Consider the following 18,119-nt stretch of genomic DNA (forward strand, 5'->3'; position numbering starts at 1 on the left):
GTTTTTTTTAAATTAATCAACCAGCTGTTTTTGTCTTTTCTCCATCTCCCACTGAAGGCACTGATTCATGCTGAGGAGCAGGGGTTCCAGCTCCCCCTCCTGTATCTTACCCAAGTTGTCATTCTTTAAGGGTCAGCCTAGTGAGTGTTAGCAGCCCGGTTGAGTGTGCAGTCAACTGATCCTTTTTTCGACCTATGTCCACACACAAGCCCCTTTCCCCCTGAATACAGAACGGGAGCAGGACCCCTGGTTTCAGTCCATTAGGCCAAAAAATCTGATCACAATGATCCAATCAGAACTATTCTGACCAAGGATAGCCCTGAAATGTTAAGCTGGTACCTGTGGAACTGCCTCTCACCACCAGCTAGTGCTTGCAGGAGGAGGCGGGAGATAGAAATAAACAGGTATTTGTTCAAATGGCAACGAGGTACTTCAATGTAGCTTTGAAGGCTCTGGACTATGGTGGACAGGAGGAGGGAGTTCTTGTCCCCTCCCTCCTGGGAGAGAGGAGGTAGAAGCCTCCCCTCCACCTCAGAAGACAGTGGGAAGAAGTCACTAAGGAGGTCAATGCCAGGAGCTTAATGCACAGGTCATGGCTTCAATGCTGGAAAAAAATTAATGGCCTCACCAGTGATATCAAGGTAAGAATTTTATCTCTCACCTCAATTACTCTCTTCTCAGACCTGCAGGCTTACAATACTCCCCTCCCCTGCTTTCCTCACTCTCATAAAATCATTCCACCACATTTTGTTCCTTCTCTTAGGAGTCTTATTGTATTATAATGAGGCTTTTTAATACTTATGGCATGTGCTGTATATGTACTGAGCAGCCTGATGCAATACTTACGGCACAGGACACCATATTGTGCCCTGAGGTGCCTATTTTACGCCTGCAAAGTGGGCACACCACGATCACATTTCTAGGCCATATAATAAGTTATCTAGGAAGTCAATTGAAACAAATGTCATAAATAGGGTTATCAATGATTTAAAAGACAATTAGCTGTGTTTATAGAAATAAATAATGATCAAGAACTAAGGTGTGATGGTGGAGTTGAGATCAACCCGAAATGGGCAGACTCATTAAGCCAAATCCACAGATCTTGTGATTCATTGCTGCTTAATTTAAAGATATGGCAAGCTCAGTTTCTCTCTCTTGAAGATGCTGCATCATGCTGGCAAACTGTTCCACAGCTGTAGTATGTATGGAACTCAATAGTGACCCATCTTAATTCATTTAGTGGAACCATCACAGCCAGCTTGATTCAGTGCAATGCTCACACAGAGGACCGTCCAGCAGAGGTCAGTGGATAGTGATCGAAAACAGGAGCCCATGGCCAATTCCACCCCTGTTTAGTAGTTCAGAGGCACTAAGGCTGTAATACCCCAATTGCTGCTGCCCCCAAAAGCCCCAGCTAACATTACAGAATCAGCGCCAGAAACAATACAAGCGAGATAACAGGACCAGGGCACCTGCCCCCATTGGCTCCGCCCACAGTCCTGAGTGGCCCCGCCCCAGCCTATGATGAGCGTCGCTCCCGACGCCGCGTGCGCAGAGGCATATGCTAATAGGCGCTGGGGACCAATCAGCAGTCGAGGGGGCGGGGACGGGAGGCTGGTTTGTTACATTGGAAATGTATCAAAGTTGTAGAGTGGGGATGTGAGTTGATCGGAGTGAAATTACGTGCAGCGGCCGCCTCTCCAAAACTCACTGAGAGTAAAGAGGGGATTTACAGCCCACACTCGCTGGATCATGACAGAAAACAACGAGACAGAAAACGACCCACAGAATACAGAACTCCAGAGATCACCTGGTTCTGTCTGTAGTCACCAAGAAACGAAGGTGAGACAATTAACAGCAGGTTTATGGGGGGGGGGGGGGAAGCTGAGGTGTGGGTCTTAAATTGGACCGATCTTTCAAAGAACCGACACAGGCACGATGGGCTGAATGGCCTCCTTCTGTGTAGTATGATTCTAATCCCAATACTGGGTTTAAAGTGACTGTCACACCGGGTCCGTGTGTTATATGCAGCGTCCTAGTTTTAACTAAGACCGTTCAATTTTTGAACTTGAAATTGCATCGAATGTTTTTTTTTGCAATGATTCAGAATTAAAAGCTACAGCAAAATGCAGAGTCAGTGGGCGGGAGATCTTGTTTTGTTCTAAATGACAAATTATCCGGCTGTAAGGATTCTATTGACTTTTGTAACGTTGGTGATCTGAAGCTGGGAGGTTAGGTGGGGACCTAACCTCTCTTTTTAACTCTCTCTTCGAAGATTGCGATTTATAACGAGAGCGAAAGGGGAATGTGGAAAGGAGAGGAAGATCTGCGTGTCTTTCCTTCCCCCCTTCCTCTCACTTACTTTGCAATATCTAGCATCTTCAGAAATTCGCACATCAGATGTGCGAGAAACTAATGTACGTATTCTGCAAGCGGTGGGTGATGACGATTGCTGGAAGGGTTTATTTACATGGGCACTGCAGTTTATTTTGCTGATGCCTCAGAGAGTGGCATCACAGTCCGTCCCGATTTTCACTCTCCCTGCAGCCACTCACCCCACCTTGTAAGCAAAGTGTATACTGGACCGTGTCAGAGTCTTTATTGTTCACCTATATTTAAACTAGATACCTACCAATCGGTCTGCACGACTGTCTCTGCGGGATGGACAAAATGCACTTGGCACTGGATGTTTCTCCGGTGTTCAGTCACAGCACCCAGTTAGAAGTATACTGAATTTCTCTCAGTTCGACAGCTATGCTTGGCAGAATTAAAATGCTTTTGTGTACAGCCATGGTTTTGGGATATTTTGAGAGAATCACACATATTCAGACTTGCTATTAACCAGTGCTTTTGCAATGCTGAGCTTTAAACAGCTGAAGATCATTCTTGTTCTGGAATCACTGAGTATTGGCTGGCAGGCAAGTTACACTAGAAATGCTTTTAATTAAAAGTTATGATGTTTCTGTAAGGACAGGATCTGATCATGTGACACCAATTTCATTAAGTCATTATCACGTGCAACAAACCATTGATGCCCATTTAAAAATTCTACATTGAACTTTCTAATGTGCTTTTCAAAGTGTGACTTTTTATGTATAGTTCTACCCAACATAATCTCTGAAACCCTACACTTGAAATAGATAGTTATTTTAATATACCATCAGTGTTTATCTTTATCAGGCCTATTAAACATTTGCAGGTATGGGGCACCAGTTACTGAGTTGTGAATTAAAACGCTTGCAAATTTAAATTAAGTGAAAGGATGTTGCACTTTTTTATTTGAGATTTAGATCAAAGATGCATTCTTAATCTTTAGTGCTCACATGCTGTAGTGTTAGGTTTGTCAACCCTCCCGGATTGGCTTGGAGTTTCCAGGAATTGGAGATTAATTTCCAAGATGTTGCTGTGAGCAACCGAGGAGAAAGATCATAAGGGTATTCAAATTTATTTTTCACCATTGTCTTTGAACACTTTCGTTTATAATATTGAGTGGGGAGAGGGGTGGTGGGAGGAGGGGAGTGTTTAACTGGGAGTGGCATTGGAGGTACGAGGTCTTATGATGAAACCTCTAGGAACATGCCAGAACACAGATCACAACCCTGTGCAGTGTACTCCACACTTTAATCTACAGAGGTTAACATGGTTCATAATGGTAGTGAGGGTCTCTCAATGTAAACATTTCACTGTGGTGGTGAAACACTAAGGCCAATGAATCAGAGTAATTACATAAGTCACATGCTCAATTGTGTGTGAAATTTCTTCCCTCCTCCTAAAGGTGCTAACTCTTGTTGGATCACCTTTAACGGGACTGGCAACCCTGCATTGACACTCTTCATGAGTCTAGATGGTGAAGGTCCACAGACTATTCAGCTGTGGAGGGCGCTAAAGCTGAGGTTGATCCTGTTCTAATCTGACATTCACACGTGCACAACTTCCAGTTGTAATGAGTGGTAGGAGATCCGAAGTAGGATCCCTGATATTTTTTTTTCTCTTTCTTAACGCTGGAGTAGTGAGACCAATTGTCGAACCTTAACTCGGATGAGCTGATTCAAATTTGACCAGGAATGTGACCTGGAGTCCGAGTGGTTTTGTGCTAAATTTAAATCATAACTTTACCCACTTGAAGGACCTCCACTTGTCGTTCTTAAGATAAGCACATAAACACATCTGTTTCAATGAGTGTTTAATACAATCTTCGATTCCTGGTCTGAGCTGTGTTCACCCATTTCAGCAGGGGCAGTAGTTTGGGTGCTATAAATGGTTTCTGTTCCTGGACAAGGAAGGTGCAAAATCAGTCAGTCTTGCTGCTTTTGATCTCTATCCAATGATTCTGTTGGGAAACTGTGTGTATGGATGTTGGGTGAGAACAGTTAATATTACTGTCAGTACTGTTATCACTGCACCTATCCTGCTAATGATTCCTTTATGCTGACACGTCTTTTTCTACTTTTTTTTAGTTCATGTTTTAACTTGCTTCTTTCCCTCTCAGAATAATATGAGGTTGCACAAATTCAAACATTCAGGATATGCTCATCCTCCAAGTGGTATAATGTGATTTACAATGCAGAGACTCATTGCACGAGAGGTACTTGTGGGTAAATGAGGTACACGGTGCAACAGATGGAACAACCACTTTTCTTTAGCATAATACCAGAACAAGTGCACTCTTTGTAATAGTTTTCCTGATATTTTTCACTCTTGTGATCACATGGGAAACAATACAGGGAAGTCATTACAGATCAAGATGATCTAGTGCTTGATGGAATATCATCTTTCTTGAGCTGCTGGGATTGTGAAATTGTCATTCCAAAGAAGGTAATTGCCCCATGAATGAAAGATGTACAGTTGCATAAGTATTCTGAAGTTCATTTTTCTTTTGAGGGTGGGGGAAATGAAGACAATGGAAACTATCCAGGATCTCTCCTCCAGAGGCTTAGGAATAGGAACAGGCCATTTCAGCCCCTTGAGCCTGCTTTTCCATGGCTGATCCTTATCTCAATTCTAATCACCAGCTTTAATTCCATATCCCTTTCTATGCTTATCTCAGGAAAAAAAAGCAATCAATCTCCGTCTTGAAAGCTGCATTATCCAAACTTCGGCCAGAATTCCGCTGCTATTTTACATGGGGCGGAGGCAAAAACCGGCTCGCCTGCCCAGACCAATCAAGGCCCTTATGTGGCCAGTCAACAGCCACTTTAAGGGCCTCCGCCCACCGCCATGGGGATTTTACCCTTGATGGAGGGCCACTTCCGATGCCCCAAGCACCTCCAATGCCCAGAGTACCCTCCCGTCCCCCCAAATGACCCTGCTTGTCTCACCAGGGTCCAACCTATCACCCCTAGCTAGGCCCTAAAAACTTGCCTTTCATTCGGGGCCTTCCTACCTCTTCTTGTGGATGGTGGGTTGCAGTCCCAGCAGTGGCCACCTTTCCTGGTGGCACTGCTGGGCCTAAGTGCTGCCAGCCCACTGATTGGCTAGCAGCTCCATTAGGTGGCCGTCCTGCCTCAGCCCAGTTAAGGGCCTGGGGACTGTAAATTCCGGACTGGATCCCCAGGCTCATTGGGGGCAGGATTGCCACCGACTTTTCGGTTGGTGGACGGTTCCCGTCTGCCAAGGGAAAAATTCCTGCCAGCGACATAATTTTTTGGCAGATAATTGCAGATTTCTGATACCCAATGTGTGGCAAAGGTGGTTCCTGATTTCACTGGTAAATAGCCTAGCCCTAATTTTAAGATGATGTCCACTTGTTCTTAGTTTATATGGGTTGGATAAATGATTAGTGGAAAGAACAGCCTCGATGGGTTGAATAATCTTATTTTATTTACAGAAATGTGTGAAGATGATTTGGGCATGGTTACTGGCAATACAGTGTTGTCTTTAGAATTTGGCACATGTTCTACAGGAATTAATGGGGAATTAGAAAAACACTTCAAAATGAAAAATATCAAGAGCAAGAAAATAGGATTAAAGTAGATAGTTCCACACTGGAATGTTGGCAGGAGTGTGCCTTCCTCCTGTGCTGAAATTTCTATGATTCTGTAATGAGAGATGCAGTTCTAACTAGGATTTTGACTACAAAGACACTGCAATAATCAAATCTGAAAAAATATTATATGCAAATAACATCATTGTGGTGTAAAATCACTCTAGGCAAAGCAGAAATGAGTGGATTTACATGTATGGGCCTAGCCAGCTTTAAAAACACACAGAATTTTAATTGTAGGTAATTTTAGTCTATAGTCAAAATAAATGCTGCTTAACTTAAAGGGGAGGCTTTGCCAGATTTGTGTTGCCATAGTAGGAATTTTTCAAGCAGGAGCTTGGTTCCTGGAATAACTTGCCTGAAAGCTCCACTGCAGTTTTTGTGTTGGACAGTTTAATGCAGTAAAAAATACATCTGGTGAAATCATATCTTTCATATAAATTTCATATTTTTGTCTTTTTAATGAGTGTGCTTGCAATGATGGGCAGGATTGGTGTTTTGATCGTATCATTGCATCAATTGTGATTTTCATTGTGACACAGTTTATTTTTTGAGGTTAAGGTGGTGACACTGCCTTTAGTACATAATCTTTCTATATAAATTAAATATGCGGAAAATTTGGCGTTTGAAAACCTGCATTTAAAACTGAAAAATTAAGCTGGACTTTACATGTGATGAACATTAGGACTTTATTATTTCTGTCATCCAGTGTCAGCATTAAATGTCCTCTGGTCATGTATAGCACAACTAGATGCAAAGCCCTGCTCCCTCCTCTTTGCTCTCCCACTGTATTTCAACCTACCCCAGAAGAGCATCTCTTTGTGTCTCCCATAATAGCCACTGTGTGGCCCCTCTGAGTGAAATTGCTAATTAAAAGCAGTCTTGTGCAATAAGCCTGGGTTTTGCAAGGAACTGAATAGACAATGCAAACTAATTTCATGGACAATCTTGCAGCTAACCGGAGACTTACACTCCTATCTGCATTAGAACCCAGATTCCAGAGCTGAAAAGTCCGTCTCTAACCCTTTGGCTCATCAGATCTCTTTATCCATATATTATTTGAGATAAGGGATGGCTAGTGGCCCTGGGTGTTGACATTTCATTGTCACTGTCAATATTTCTCTATGATTGCCCAACAACTTGGGCTTTCATAACAGCGCTAGTGTGGGTGGGGGTTACCAGGACACTTTTGTATTGTAGATAACAGAACCTGAAAAAAATGGATTTGAGAGAAGTGTTTCACAGCCTCTACTTCTCCTCCCTTAATGTATATTTTTACCCCGTAATATATATTTTTCAAAATCATTTTTGAGTTGTCAGTAGCCAAAATCTATTCCAACACAAGATGATTCATAAAGTGACTTGCTTTGCATGAGCATGGACTTCTCTACATGAACATTAACTGGGTACAAGTGTTGGCTTGAAATAAACTCCAGGTAGAGCAAGAAGAGAAATGATTATCTCACCAGTGGTCAGGTTGGTGACCTGAAGCTGATATCTTAATTTGTATATGGGGGGATTAAAATGTTGTGTTTATCTATAAGTGTGCACTATGTGTAGATGATCAAATCCTGGTAATACAATAAGAGAACTGAGAAAGTGGGCAACCTCAGCTCCACTTGTAAAAGGTGACAGTGTAAATTAACAAATCAGTGAGTAGTTTGATAATGTAATTTAACAAAAAAAAACTCGCAAGGTACAATGGCATGTGCCATTTGCATGGGCCAAATTAGATACTGTCCTTTTTGAGTTTTAAAACATTTGAAGTGAGATTAATCTTTTGATGCCTCTGGGAGCATATCTGTTCAGTGTACTGTAATTAAGGGATAGCCAATAAGATTGAATTCTTGGATATTGCCTCTTTCAAAGCTGCACACTTCTACAATTTCATCAGCAAGATATTAATTGTCGAGAAAAACAGGCATTTTCCTGCTTTGTGAATTTTGAGTCCTTGGCTCCAAATCCAAGGAATTTCCAGTGAATACAAATCAGGGCAACACAGCTTCTCTCAATTGAGCATTTAGGGCGGCACAGTGGCGCAGTGGTTAGCACCACAGTTTCACAGGTCCAGCGACCCGGGTTCAATTCTGGGTACTGCCTGTGTGGAGTTTGCAAGTTCTCCCTGTGTCTGCGTGGGTTTTCTCCGGGTGCTCCGGTTTCCTCCCACAAGCCAAAAGGCTTGCAGGTTGGTAGGTAAATTGGCCATTATAAATTGCCCCTAGTATAGGTAGGTGGTAGGGAAATATAGGGACAGGTGAGGATGTGGTAGGAATATGGGATTCGTGTAGGATTATGGGTGGTTGATGGTCGGCACAGACTCGGTGGGCCGAAGGGCCTGTTTCAGTGCTGTACCTCTACACATTAACTGGATAATCGAACCTGGAGAAGCTCTAAGCCATTTTATGGCAAGGAAATAGGAATGCCCAGCTGATGCAGAGAGATGTCCTTGTGAAATTGAAATCACCTCAAATTATTGGGGTGTGTTCAGCAGGCTGTAACCCACACCATACCTGACCAACAGACGTGTCGTCCCATTGGAAAAGTAAAAAGAAAAAATGCCCATTTAAGCTCCCTAATTTGCACTGAATAGAAAGCTAAAACTGAGAATCAAATTATAATGCGTGATGCAGGCTTTTGGATTGAGTATGGATAAGGTGTTAATGGTATGCTGAGTGTCACTGTTTAATTTGCTTAACATCCGATGCTTCTGAATACACAAGCAGGGAAGATTGGAGCTCAGGTCAAGAGGAATGAAAATGGCCATGACAAAGAGTTAGGACTTGAAGGCTTGCATCAGTAAATGAGAAGGTTTTTGACTCTTGCATTGCAGTCGCCTACTTGCAATCTGGCCAAATTCCGAAGGCAATTAACTCTTTAATTTTTAATACCTGACATTGTGAAATCCTGCATCAATCTGATCCCAGTGGAAATACTTCTGCTAAAATATTGACTGAAGTTTATAAAATATTCTTCACTCTTCTGTGTATATTTGCCAAGATACATCAACGACTTCCCAGGAGCATTGGTAAAAGAAAGAAAGACTTGCATTTATATAACACCTTTCACAACATCAGGACATCCCAAAGCAATTTACAGCCAGTCAAGTAATTTTGAAGTGCAGTCACGGTTGGAAAGTAAGAAACACGGCAGCCAATATGAGCACAGCAATCTCCCATAAACAGCAATGTTATGATGAGCAGATTTAAAAAAAAAAAAAAAATTTTTTTTTTATTTGTTTCATGGGATGTGGGCGTCACTGGCTAGGCCAGCATTCATTGCCCATCCCTAATTGCCCAAGAGAAGGTGGTGGTGAGCTGCTGCCTTGAACTGCTGCAGTCCATGTGAGGTAGGTACACCCACAGTGCTATTAGGAAGGGAGTTCCAGGATTTTGACTCAGCAACAGTGAAGGAACAGTGATATAGTTCCAAGTCAGGATGGTGTGTGGCATGGAGGGGAACTTGCAGGTGGTGCTGCCCTTGTCCTTCTACATGGTAGAGGTCGCGGATTTGGAAGGTGCTGCTTGAGTAGCCTTGGTGTGTTGCTGCAGTGCATCTTGTAGATGGTACACACTGCTGCCACTGTGTGTCGGGAGTGAATGATTGTGGACGGGGTGCAAATCAAACAGGTTGCTTTGTCCTGGATGGTGTCTAGCTTCTTCTAGTGTTGTTGGAGCTGCACCCATCCAGGCAAGTATAGAGTCATAGAGTTTTACAGCACAGAAACAGGCCCTTCAGCCCAACTCGCCTGTGCAGACCATCAAGCACTCGTCCAATCTAATCCCATTTTCCTGCACTTGACCCGTAGCCTTGTATGCTATCGTGTTTCAAGTGCTCATCTAAATACTTCTTAAATGTTGTGAGGGTTCCACACCCCTTCAGGTAGTGTGTTCCAGATTCCAACCACCCTCTGGGTGAAAAAATTTTCCCTCAACTCCCCTCTAAACCTCCTGCCTCTTACCTTAAATCTATGCCCCCTGGTTATTGACACCTCCACTAAGGGAAAAAGTTCCTTCCTATCTAACCTATCAATGCCCCTCATAATTTTGTATACCTCAATCAGGTCACCCCTCAGCCTTCTCTGCTCCAAGGAAAACAACCCCAGCCTATCCAGTCTCTCTTCATAACTGAAATGCTCCAGCCCAGGCAACATCCTGGTGAATCTCCTCTGCACCCTCTCCAGTGCAATCACATCCTTCCTATAGTGTGGGGACCAGATCTGTACACAGTACTCCAGCTGTGGCCTAACCAGCATTTAATACAGCTCTAACATAACCTCCCCGCTCTTATATTCTATGCCTCGGCTAATAAAGGCGAGTATCCCATATGCCTTCCTAACCACCTTATCCACAGTATTCCATCACACTCCTGACCTTGTGCCTTGTAGACGGTAGACATGTCTTGGGGAGTCAGGAGGTGATCTACTGCGGCAGGATTCCTAGCCTCTGACCTGCTCTCATAGCCTGGTATTTATATGACTACTCCAGTTCAGTTTCAGGTCAATGGTAGCCCCCAGGATGTTGATAGTGGGGGATTCAGCAATGGTAATGCCATTGAATGTCAAGGGGAGATAATTAGATTCTCTCTTGTTGGAGATGGTCATTGCCTGGCACTTCTGTGGCGCGAATGTTACCTGCCATTTATCAGCCCAAGCCTGGATATTGTCCAAATCTTGCTGCATTTCTACACGGACTGCTTCAGTATCTGAGGAGTCGCGAATGGTGCTGAACATTGTGCAATCATCAGCAAACATCCCCACTTCTGACTTTATGATTGAAGGAAGGTCTTTGATGAAGCAGCTGAAGATGGTTGGGCCTAGGTTACTATCCTGAGGAACTCCTGCAATGATGTCCTGGAGCTGAGATGATTGACCTCCAACAACCACAACCATCTTCCTTTGCGCTAGATATGATTCCAACCAGCAGAGTTTTCCCCCTGATTCCAATTGACCTCAGTTTTGCTAGGGCTGCTTGATGCCATACTCGGTCAAATGCTGCCTTGATGTCAAGGGCAGTCACTCTCACCTCACGTCTTCAGTTCAGCTCTTTTTTTCCATGTTTGAACCAAGGCTGTAATGAGGTCAGGAGCTGAGTGGCCCTGGCGGAACCCAAACTGAGTGTCACTGGGTAGGTTATTGCTAAGCAAGTGCCACTTGATAGCACTGTCACTGACACCTTCCATCACTTTACTGATGATCGAGAGAAGACTGATGGGGCGGTAATTGGTTGGGTTGGATTTGTCCTGCTTTTTGTGTACAGGACATACCTGGGCAATTTTCATACAATTGTGTACAGGACATACCTGGGTAGATGCCAGTGTTATAGCTGTACTGGAATAATGGCTACCCTGATCAGATAATTTCTCGCTGTATATTGCACAAACTTATGAATGGACCTAAGGCTGTCATTTTCAGCCCTGAAAAGTGCCCAGTCTCCCTCAAATTACCCTGGAAAGGTAATGCATCGCATTAATTTGAGCAACAGGTAAAACTAGCTGTTTCACGCTGCTGCTATGCAGTGGCAACACGTGTGGTGTTCGCCACGAATAGGATGCTGTCGTCAAGGCAAAAAGACGTTCCGCCTATCACACAAATGAGTAATATGATATATGAATTTCAATGCCAGTGTTATGCTCAATACATAGGCCATACATCCCAAAGACTGGCAGATTGTATCAAACAACATGTCCCTTTTGCTGTTCGCAACAGGCAAGGTACAGGCCTTACCCAACCAGCCTGTGCTTGCAAAACTCAAAACACAGTGTCCAGCATTAGATGTGATTCTGTGATTGGACAATATTTGCTTAATAATCCACAGTGTGCTAAGAATTACACTGACAACCAATTTAAGATTGTCAGTCGGGCTCGCAGTGTGGCACATTTGCGCGTACTGGAAGCTACATATATTATTACACATGAACAAACATTGTGCCTGTTTCAGCTGAACAAAATAAGTGACAGCCATTCGCTGGTTCATTCCTCAGGGCAATGCCTTGACCAATTAGAGCCAAGCTGCCTGGTTTAAATTTCAAACAAAGCTTGGCAGTTAACTGTCAGTCACCGTAAACTGGTGCATTCTCCATGGCAATGCCTCTACCAATCAGAGTTCGCTTGCCAACCAATCAGCACTCTCTTCTCATGCAGTATGTTGTTCTCCCTTTACATTGGTTATTCTTGTGTATTGTCCTCATGAGTGCAAGACGAAAAGCTTCGACAACATGTCTCTATTTTCAGCAATACTCAAGTTCTGTACTACCAAGCAACTATTTACTTGTTTTCATTAAATTACTGTACCTAATGCTTATATTTAGTGGGTGTGTTACTGGACTAATAGTCTAGAGAATGAGTTTTTGAAAAGGAAATAGGGAAAAAAAAACTTGTCACATTGTTGTTAAAAACGCAACTGGTTCATTAACTTCCTTTTTAGAGAAAGAGATCTGTTGTCCTTCCCCGGTCTGGCCTATGTGACTCTAGTCCCATACTGATAGGGTTGACTCTTATCTATCCTCTAAAGTGACCGAGCAAGCCGCTCAGTTGCATCAAACGGCTGAGGAGAACGTGCACCACCAACTTCTTGGGGCAACTAGGCATGAGCAATAAGAGCTGACCTTACCATCGATGCCCACATCAAGAGAATGAAGAAGAAAAAAACAAAGATTAAAGCAGTTCTATGCTTCAATTAAAACTAAACTTACTATCTTTTTTTTCTGATTGTCTCCCCTCATTGCCCCTCATGCTGGTACCTCACCCAGGTGTCCATTCTTAAATGCTCAAGTCTGTTGTTAGGTTCTTCTATCATGGTGAAGCTTGAGACCTCACACTTTGAATGGATTGTTAGAAAACCACATAGTACAATTGCTGGCTATGCCACTGGGGGAGCTTCAGCTTAAGTTACTGATGGGATACTTACGCAAAGCATTTTCCATTTTGTTTCCAATAGCTTTCTAAAGTATGAGCAAGGCGACTGGTCTTAGGAGGTTGGAGAGCAATGAGTAGAATCATGAAAAGTGAATCCCAAAACAAAATTAAAAATGCCCGAATCCCGTAATTAAAAATAGAATTTGACTGAATCGTCCTGAAATGAACAACTTCAACAAAAAATAAACATATGTATTACAGGAGTGCCCTACTAACCTCTTTTCGTCACAGGATGACTTGAGGTAATATTACAGATAATCAATGTGATTACATAATTGTAGCAGTTTTCCCAACAACTTGACAGGAGCCCCTTTGATTGTAATTGCTGAGTTTTATGTTCAATATTTATTTGATTCTTGCAGCCAAATGATGTGAGCAAGCAGCATGCACTGCAGAAAAGGTCTCTGCCCATTTCCCACATCTTCAACATAGAAGCTGCATGAGTTCACAGTCTGGTTATTTTTTAATTGAGTGATTGGTATCGAAGCCAAACTCCTTCACTTGAAATTTTGTTGGGGGAAGATTTCCTCTGTGCAGCATTCATAACAAAATCCTAAACCAATTTATAAAGAGGGGTTTACAGTTTTGTTATACATAGCACACCTGCCACCACTGAACATCTGTGGCTTACCCATGTTGGCAGGACATGAGATAAAACAATCAACCAGAGCTCTCCAACATCACTGGCAAAGAGTGTGATAAACTATTTCATATAGAAATGAAACCTGATCAGGGGGCAATTATAAAAATAGGAACATTTGCATTTGTCTTGTCACATTTTTCTGACATTTATTTATCGGCAAATTTTTTGCAACTGACTGATGAAATGTGCATAAAAATCAATTAAAAAAAAAAAATAGCCAGTCACGTTGGACTGTTCAGAGGAACACCTCCTCAACCAACAGCAAATAGTTTATTGACACAGGAGTCAGTTTATCTACAGCCCGTGACTTAAACTTCTTTTTAATCATCACACTCAAAAGCAAGAAAGCCAACAGTTTTATAGAGAGATACAGCACCGTAGCAGGCCCTTCGGCCCACCGAGTCCATGCCGACCATCAACCACCCATTTATACTAATCCTATATTAATCCCATTTTTCCCTCTCACATCCCCACCTCCCCTCAATTCTCCTACCTACACTAGGGGTAATTTTTTACAATGGCCAAATTACCTATCAACCCGCAAGTCTTTGGCATGTGGGAGGAAACCGGAGCACCCGGTGGAAACCCACGCGGTCACGGGGAGAACTTGCAAACTCTACACAGGCAGTACCCAGAACCAAACCCGGGTCGCTGGAGCTGTGAGGCTGCGGTGCTAACCACTGTGCCACCCTTTCAGACTTGCAGCCTGAAAAGCAACCAAACTCTGTCCCATTCCTCATCGTTCTCACACCAAGTAATTAAACTTTGACCTAGGGTTGTGCTTACTTCCAGTGATTAAACTTTATAGACTTAACAAGATCAGCCACCTTAAACAAAGCTCCACCATAACAGCAGAATTGTGCGTTAAATGATAATGTGTTACAAGGCATTGTGCTACATGATATAATGTTCCTGCCATTATAAAATAACATATCATCCAGTTTACCCTAAACAATGGAGTAGATCCAATAGTAGCACATTTAAAAAATGGTATTTCTAGTATTGAAGCTGTCATCCTCTCTTCCGGATGCAAAACAATCTTACAAGGCTCGATGGCTCTGAATTGCAGCTTGAAACTGATGACTGCAAATTTCCCTTACTAATGAGAAATTATACCTTGAGTGATCACGAGCTATTTTTATGTATAGCATCTAGACTTTGCAGCCTTGTTGAGAGTCGAGCTTAAACAGACCCCACCTTAGTGACAGCTTAGTACATTGTGCATTATATGGTACAATGCTCCTGTCGTTATTAAGTAGTGTATAATCGGATTGACATAAGCAATGCCACAGGAGATCTGCTAGTAATATATCAAGAACAGTACATCATTGTAGTCCAGGTGTCTGTTTTGCATCTGTAACAAACTATCATAAGACTCATTCCTACCTGCAAAGTTCCCTGATCAACCAACAACTAAATTGGGATTGATTTATGCTGAGTTTAATTAGTGATAATTTGACTTTATGGCTTCAAGGGACTCTGCTTCACTCAGGGTCAGAATAACACATGGCATAACACGCATGTCCAAGATGCTTTGTAAAGGTGTAGACACCGAGCCAAAGAAGGTATGTGGATGGTGATGATCACAAGCTTGGAAAATTGGTGGGTTTTAATGAGGAGAGTGAAGTGGAGAGTTTTAGGGAGGAAATTCTAGACTGAAGGGCATATACAGCTGAAAGCATGCCCACTAACTGTGTGGTTGAAAGGAGGGGGAAGGGGGATTGCTTGGTTCACCAGAGTCAGAGGAACACAGTTCCTAGGGGTTGTAGGGTTAGAAGAGGTTATGGATAGGAAGGGGCAAGACCATGAAGTGATTTTAAACAGAGGATGAGAAATTTCAATTGGAGATATTATGGGAATGGAAGCCAATGTAGGTCAGCAAGATCAGAGATGATAGGTGAGTGGGACTTAGTGTGAGATAAGATATTGGCACTGTTTTGGATGGGCTGAAATTTATGGAGGATGGAGGCTGACTGGAATAGGTGAGTCTGGAGGTGATAAAAGTATGGATGAGGGTTTTAGCAGGAGATAGACTATTGCGGGGCAGAAGTGGGTGTTGCTACAGAGGTGAAAGTGGCCAGCCTTTGTGATGGAGAAGACATGGGGTTGGAAACTCAGCTTGGGATCAAATAAAATGCTGAGATTGTGAACAATCTTAGTCAGAGGTGACGGTACAAATATCCACTTCACTGCAATTATAGTTTTTGTTCTCAAAGTGACAGGCCTGGTTAAATATAATGCACCTTTTAGGAGAAAAATAATATTATACATTACTCATTGTAGTATTATATCAATCACTGAGCAACACAAAGGGAGATTGACTTTTAGACGCTTTTGTTTGATCTGTGTGGATACACATTAATTTAATGTTCACAGTTGTTGAATGTGATCGATCTAGACAATCAAGCATTACTTCCTGCATCCAATTGGAAATGCATGCTTTGATATCCAGTTATTTGCTGTTGCAGCTGTATCCCTGATGCCAATTAAAGGTTCTTTTTTAAAACAAAAAAGAATTTGGGCAGTCAATCCTGATCCCCAGTGGACATCAGTTCACGGTGCAGAACTTCCCTTATGATTAGCACTAATTATCATTTAAACATTACATTTCTGTACAATTGCTGTTCCCTATTAATTGGAAAGGCCTCCCATTTATAAATGATTAATAGATATTACAATTAATTCTGCTCCATCATTTTGGGGAATATGTTGAAAAGGCCTTAGCTTTCTTCTTGTTGTTAGGCTATCGTAATAACAATATCCAGCATTAACAGTGCAGGAAAGACATGCAATCCAGCCAGGCAGAAGGGGCTGAATTTTGTTTGGAAGATAGGGGTCCCAGTGCTGGGCTGGAAGGTGCGTTTAGACCCCACTTTGGCCGTCTGTAAGACATCTGTATCTATTTAATGGCGGGCAGGCAATTAATTGCCTGCCTTTTGGGAGGCCGGCAGCTCTGCAGTACCGGCTATGCCACTGGGAACAGTGCTGACTGTCGGTACTGCAGGAAGCCCTGCATACTGGGGACCCCGGAAGAGGTGAGTGGGGTCAGGCAGGCCTTGGCGATGGAGTGGGGTTAGTGAGGGTGGAGGAGGATCTTCCCGGGGGTGGGGGGGGGGGTGCGGTGGCCCCCTGGATCGGCCCAAAGGAGGGACTGCCCTCATGACCATGCTAGTAGGCTGCCAGGTCCCTATGGTGGCAGGCCCCTCCACTTCAGCAAAATTGAGGCTGAGGCCGGAAGAGGCCCATAAGTAGCAATTAATTGGCAACTTAAGGGCGTCAGTTGGCCTGGGTCGGGAAGGCCATCCTCCGCCTTCCCTGGCTCAAACTAAATTGGAAGGTGGCGGGCACTGCACCGCCCCCCCCCCCCCCCCACCACCTTCCAATGCAATTTTATGGGCCCCTGTGCCTCTGTTCCCATCCTGAGGTGGGCCTGTAAAATGCAACCCAAGGATTTCTAAAGGCTTTGTGATGGAAATCACACCTACTAGATGGAAATGTATTAATTTCATTATATGGAACATTATTTGAACGCTTACTGGACATTGAACATAACTTGTTTTAAAAGGACCACAGAACAGTGGTTGAAAACATGGCTGCATATTTGCATTCAAAAAGACAGTTGCATGGAGAGACAGTGGGAGTACTTCCTGATTTCAATTAGCCAGATTGGTTTTGTCAATAGTGATGGTCAAGAGACATTGAGAGTCATTGAATGTGTAAGAGCCAGCATTCCTCCCTCCCCCACGACCACTGCCCCCCCCCCCCCACCCCCACCACTGTGCAATGTGGGAAGTCAGGGACACTTCCAGTGTCCAGGGCAAACACGTGTGCAGGAAGTGTCTCCAGCTGCAGCTACTCGAAATCCGCATTTCGAATCTGGAGACACTGTGAAGCATCCTCGAGTCTGAGGTCATCATGGATAGCATGTACAGGGAGGTGGTCACACCGCAGATAAAGACTGCTCAGGGCAGAAAGGGAATGGGTGACCACCAAGCAGAGTAAAAGAACTAGACAGGTAGTGCAGGAGTCCCCTGGGTCCATCTCCCTTTCTAACAATTTTCCACTTTGGAAACAGTTGGGGGAGATAGCTTCTCAGGGGAATGCAGCAAGAGCCAAGTCTGTGGCACCATGGGTGGCTCAGCTGCACAGGAGGGGAGAAAAAGCAGTGTAAGAGCTACAGCGATAGGGGATTCTATCGTAAGGGGTACAAATAGATGTTTCTGTGGCCACAAATGTGACTCCAGGATGTTATGTTCCCTCCCTAGTGCTAGGGTCAAGGAGGTCATGGAACGACTGCAGGACATTCTGACGGGGGGGGAGAGAACAGTCAGAGGTCGTGGTACACATTGGTACCAATGACATAGGTAGAAAGATGGATGAGGTCCTGCAACAAGACTTTAGGGAGCTAGGTAGCAGATTAAAAAGCAGGACCTCAAAGGTTGTAATCCCTGGATTACTCCCGCTGCCACATGCTAGTGAGTATAGGAACATCCTTGCTGGGAGGTTTGCTAGTGCTGTTGCGGGGTGGGGTTTAAACTAATTTGGCAGGGGGATGGGATAGAGAGTGGAGGTGCAGTAGG

At 43.5% G+C, this 18,119-nt stretch overlaps 1 protein-coding gene across 2 annotated transcripts in view; it reads left to right on the forward strand.

The window, feature by feature from the left end:
- The first annotated feature begins 1,663 nt into the window (after positions 1 to 1,663).
- Positions 1,664 to 18,119, forward strand: part of LOC137348193 (SH3 and cysteine-rich domain-containing protein 2-like) — a 104,338-nt gene continuing 87,882 nt past the window's right edge. For both annotated transcript variants that reach the window (XM_068013529.1, XM_068013528.1), the window contains exon 1: positions 1,664 to 1,842. In XM_068013529.1, the coding sequence (XP_067869630.1) occupies positions 1,753 to 1,842 (90 nt within the window). In that variant the 5' untranslated portion in view covers positions 1,664 to 1,752. The remainder of the gene's footprint in view (positions 1,843 to 18,119) is intronic.

Source organism: Heterodontus francisci, chromosome 33, assembly GCF_036365525.1.
Source record: "Heterodontus francisci isolate sHetFra1 chromosome 33, sHetFra1.hap1, whole genome shotgun sequence".
NCBI classification, from domain to species: domain Eukaryota; kingdom Metazoa; phylum Chordata; class Chondrichthyes; order Heterodontiformes; family Heterodontidae; genus Heterodontus; species Heterodontus francisci.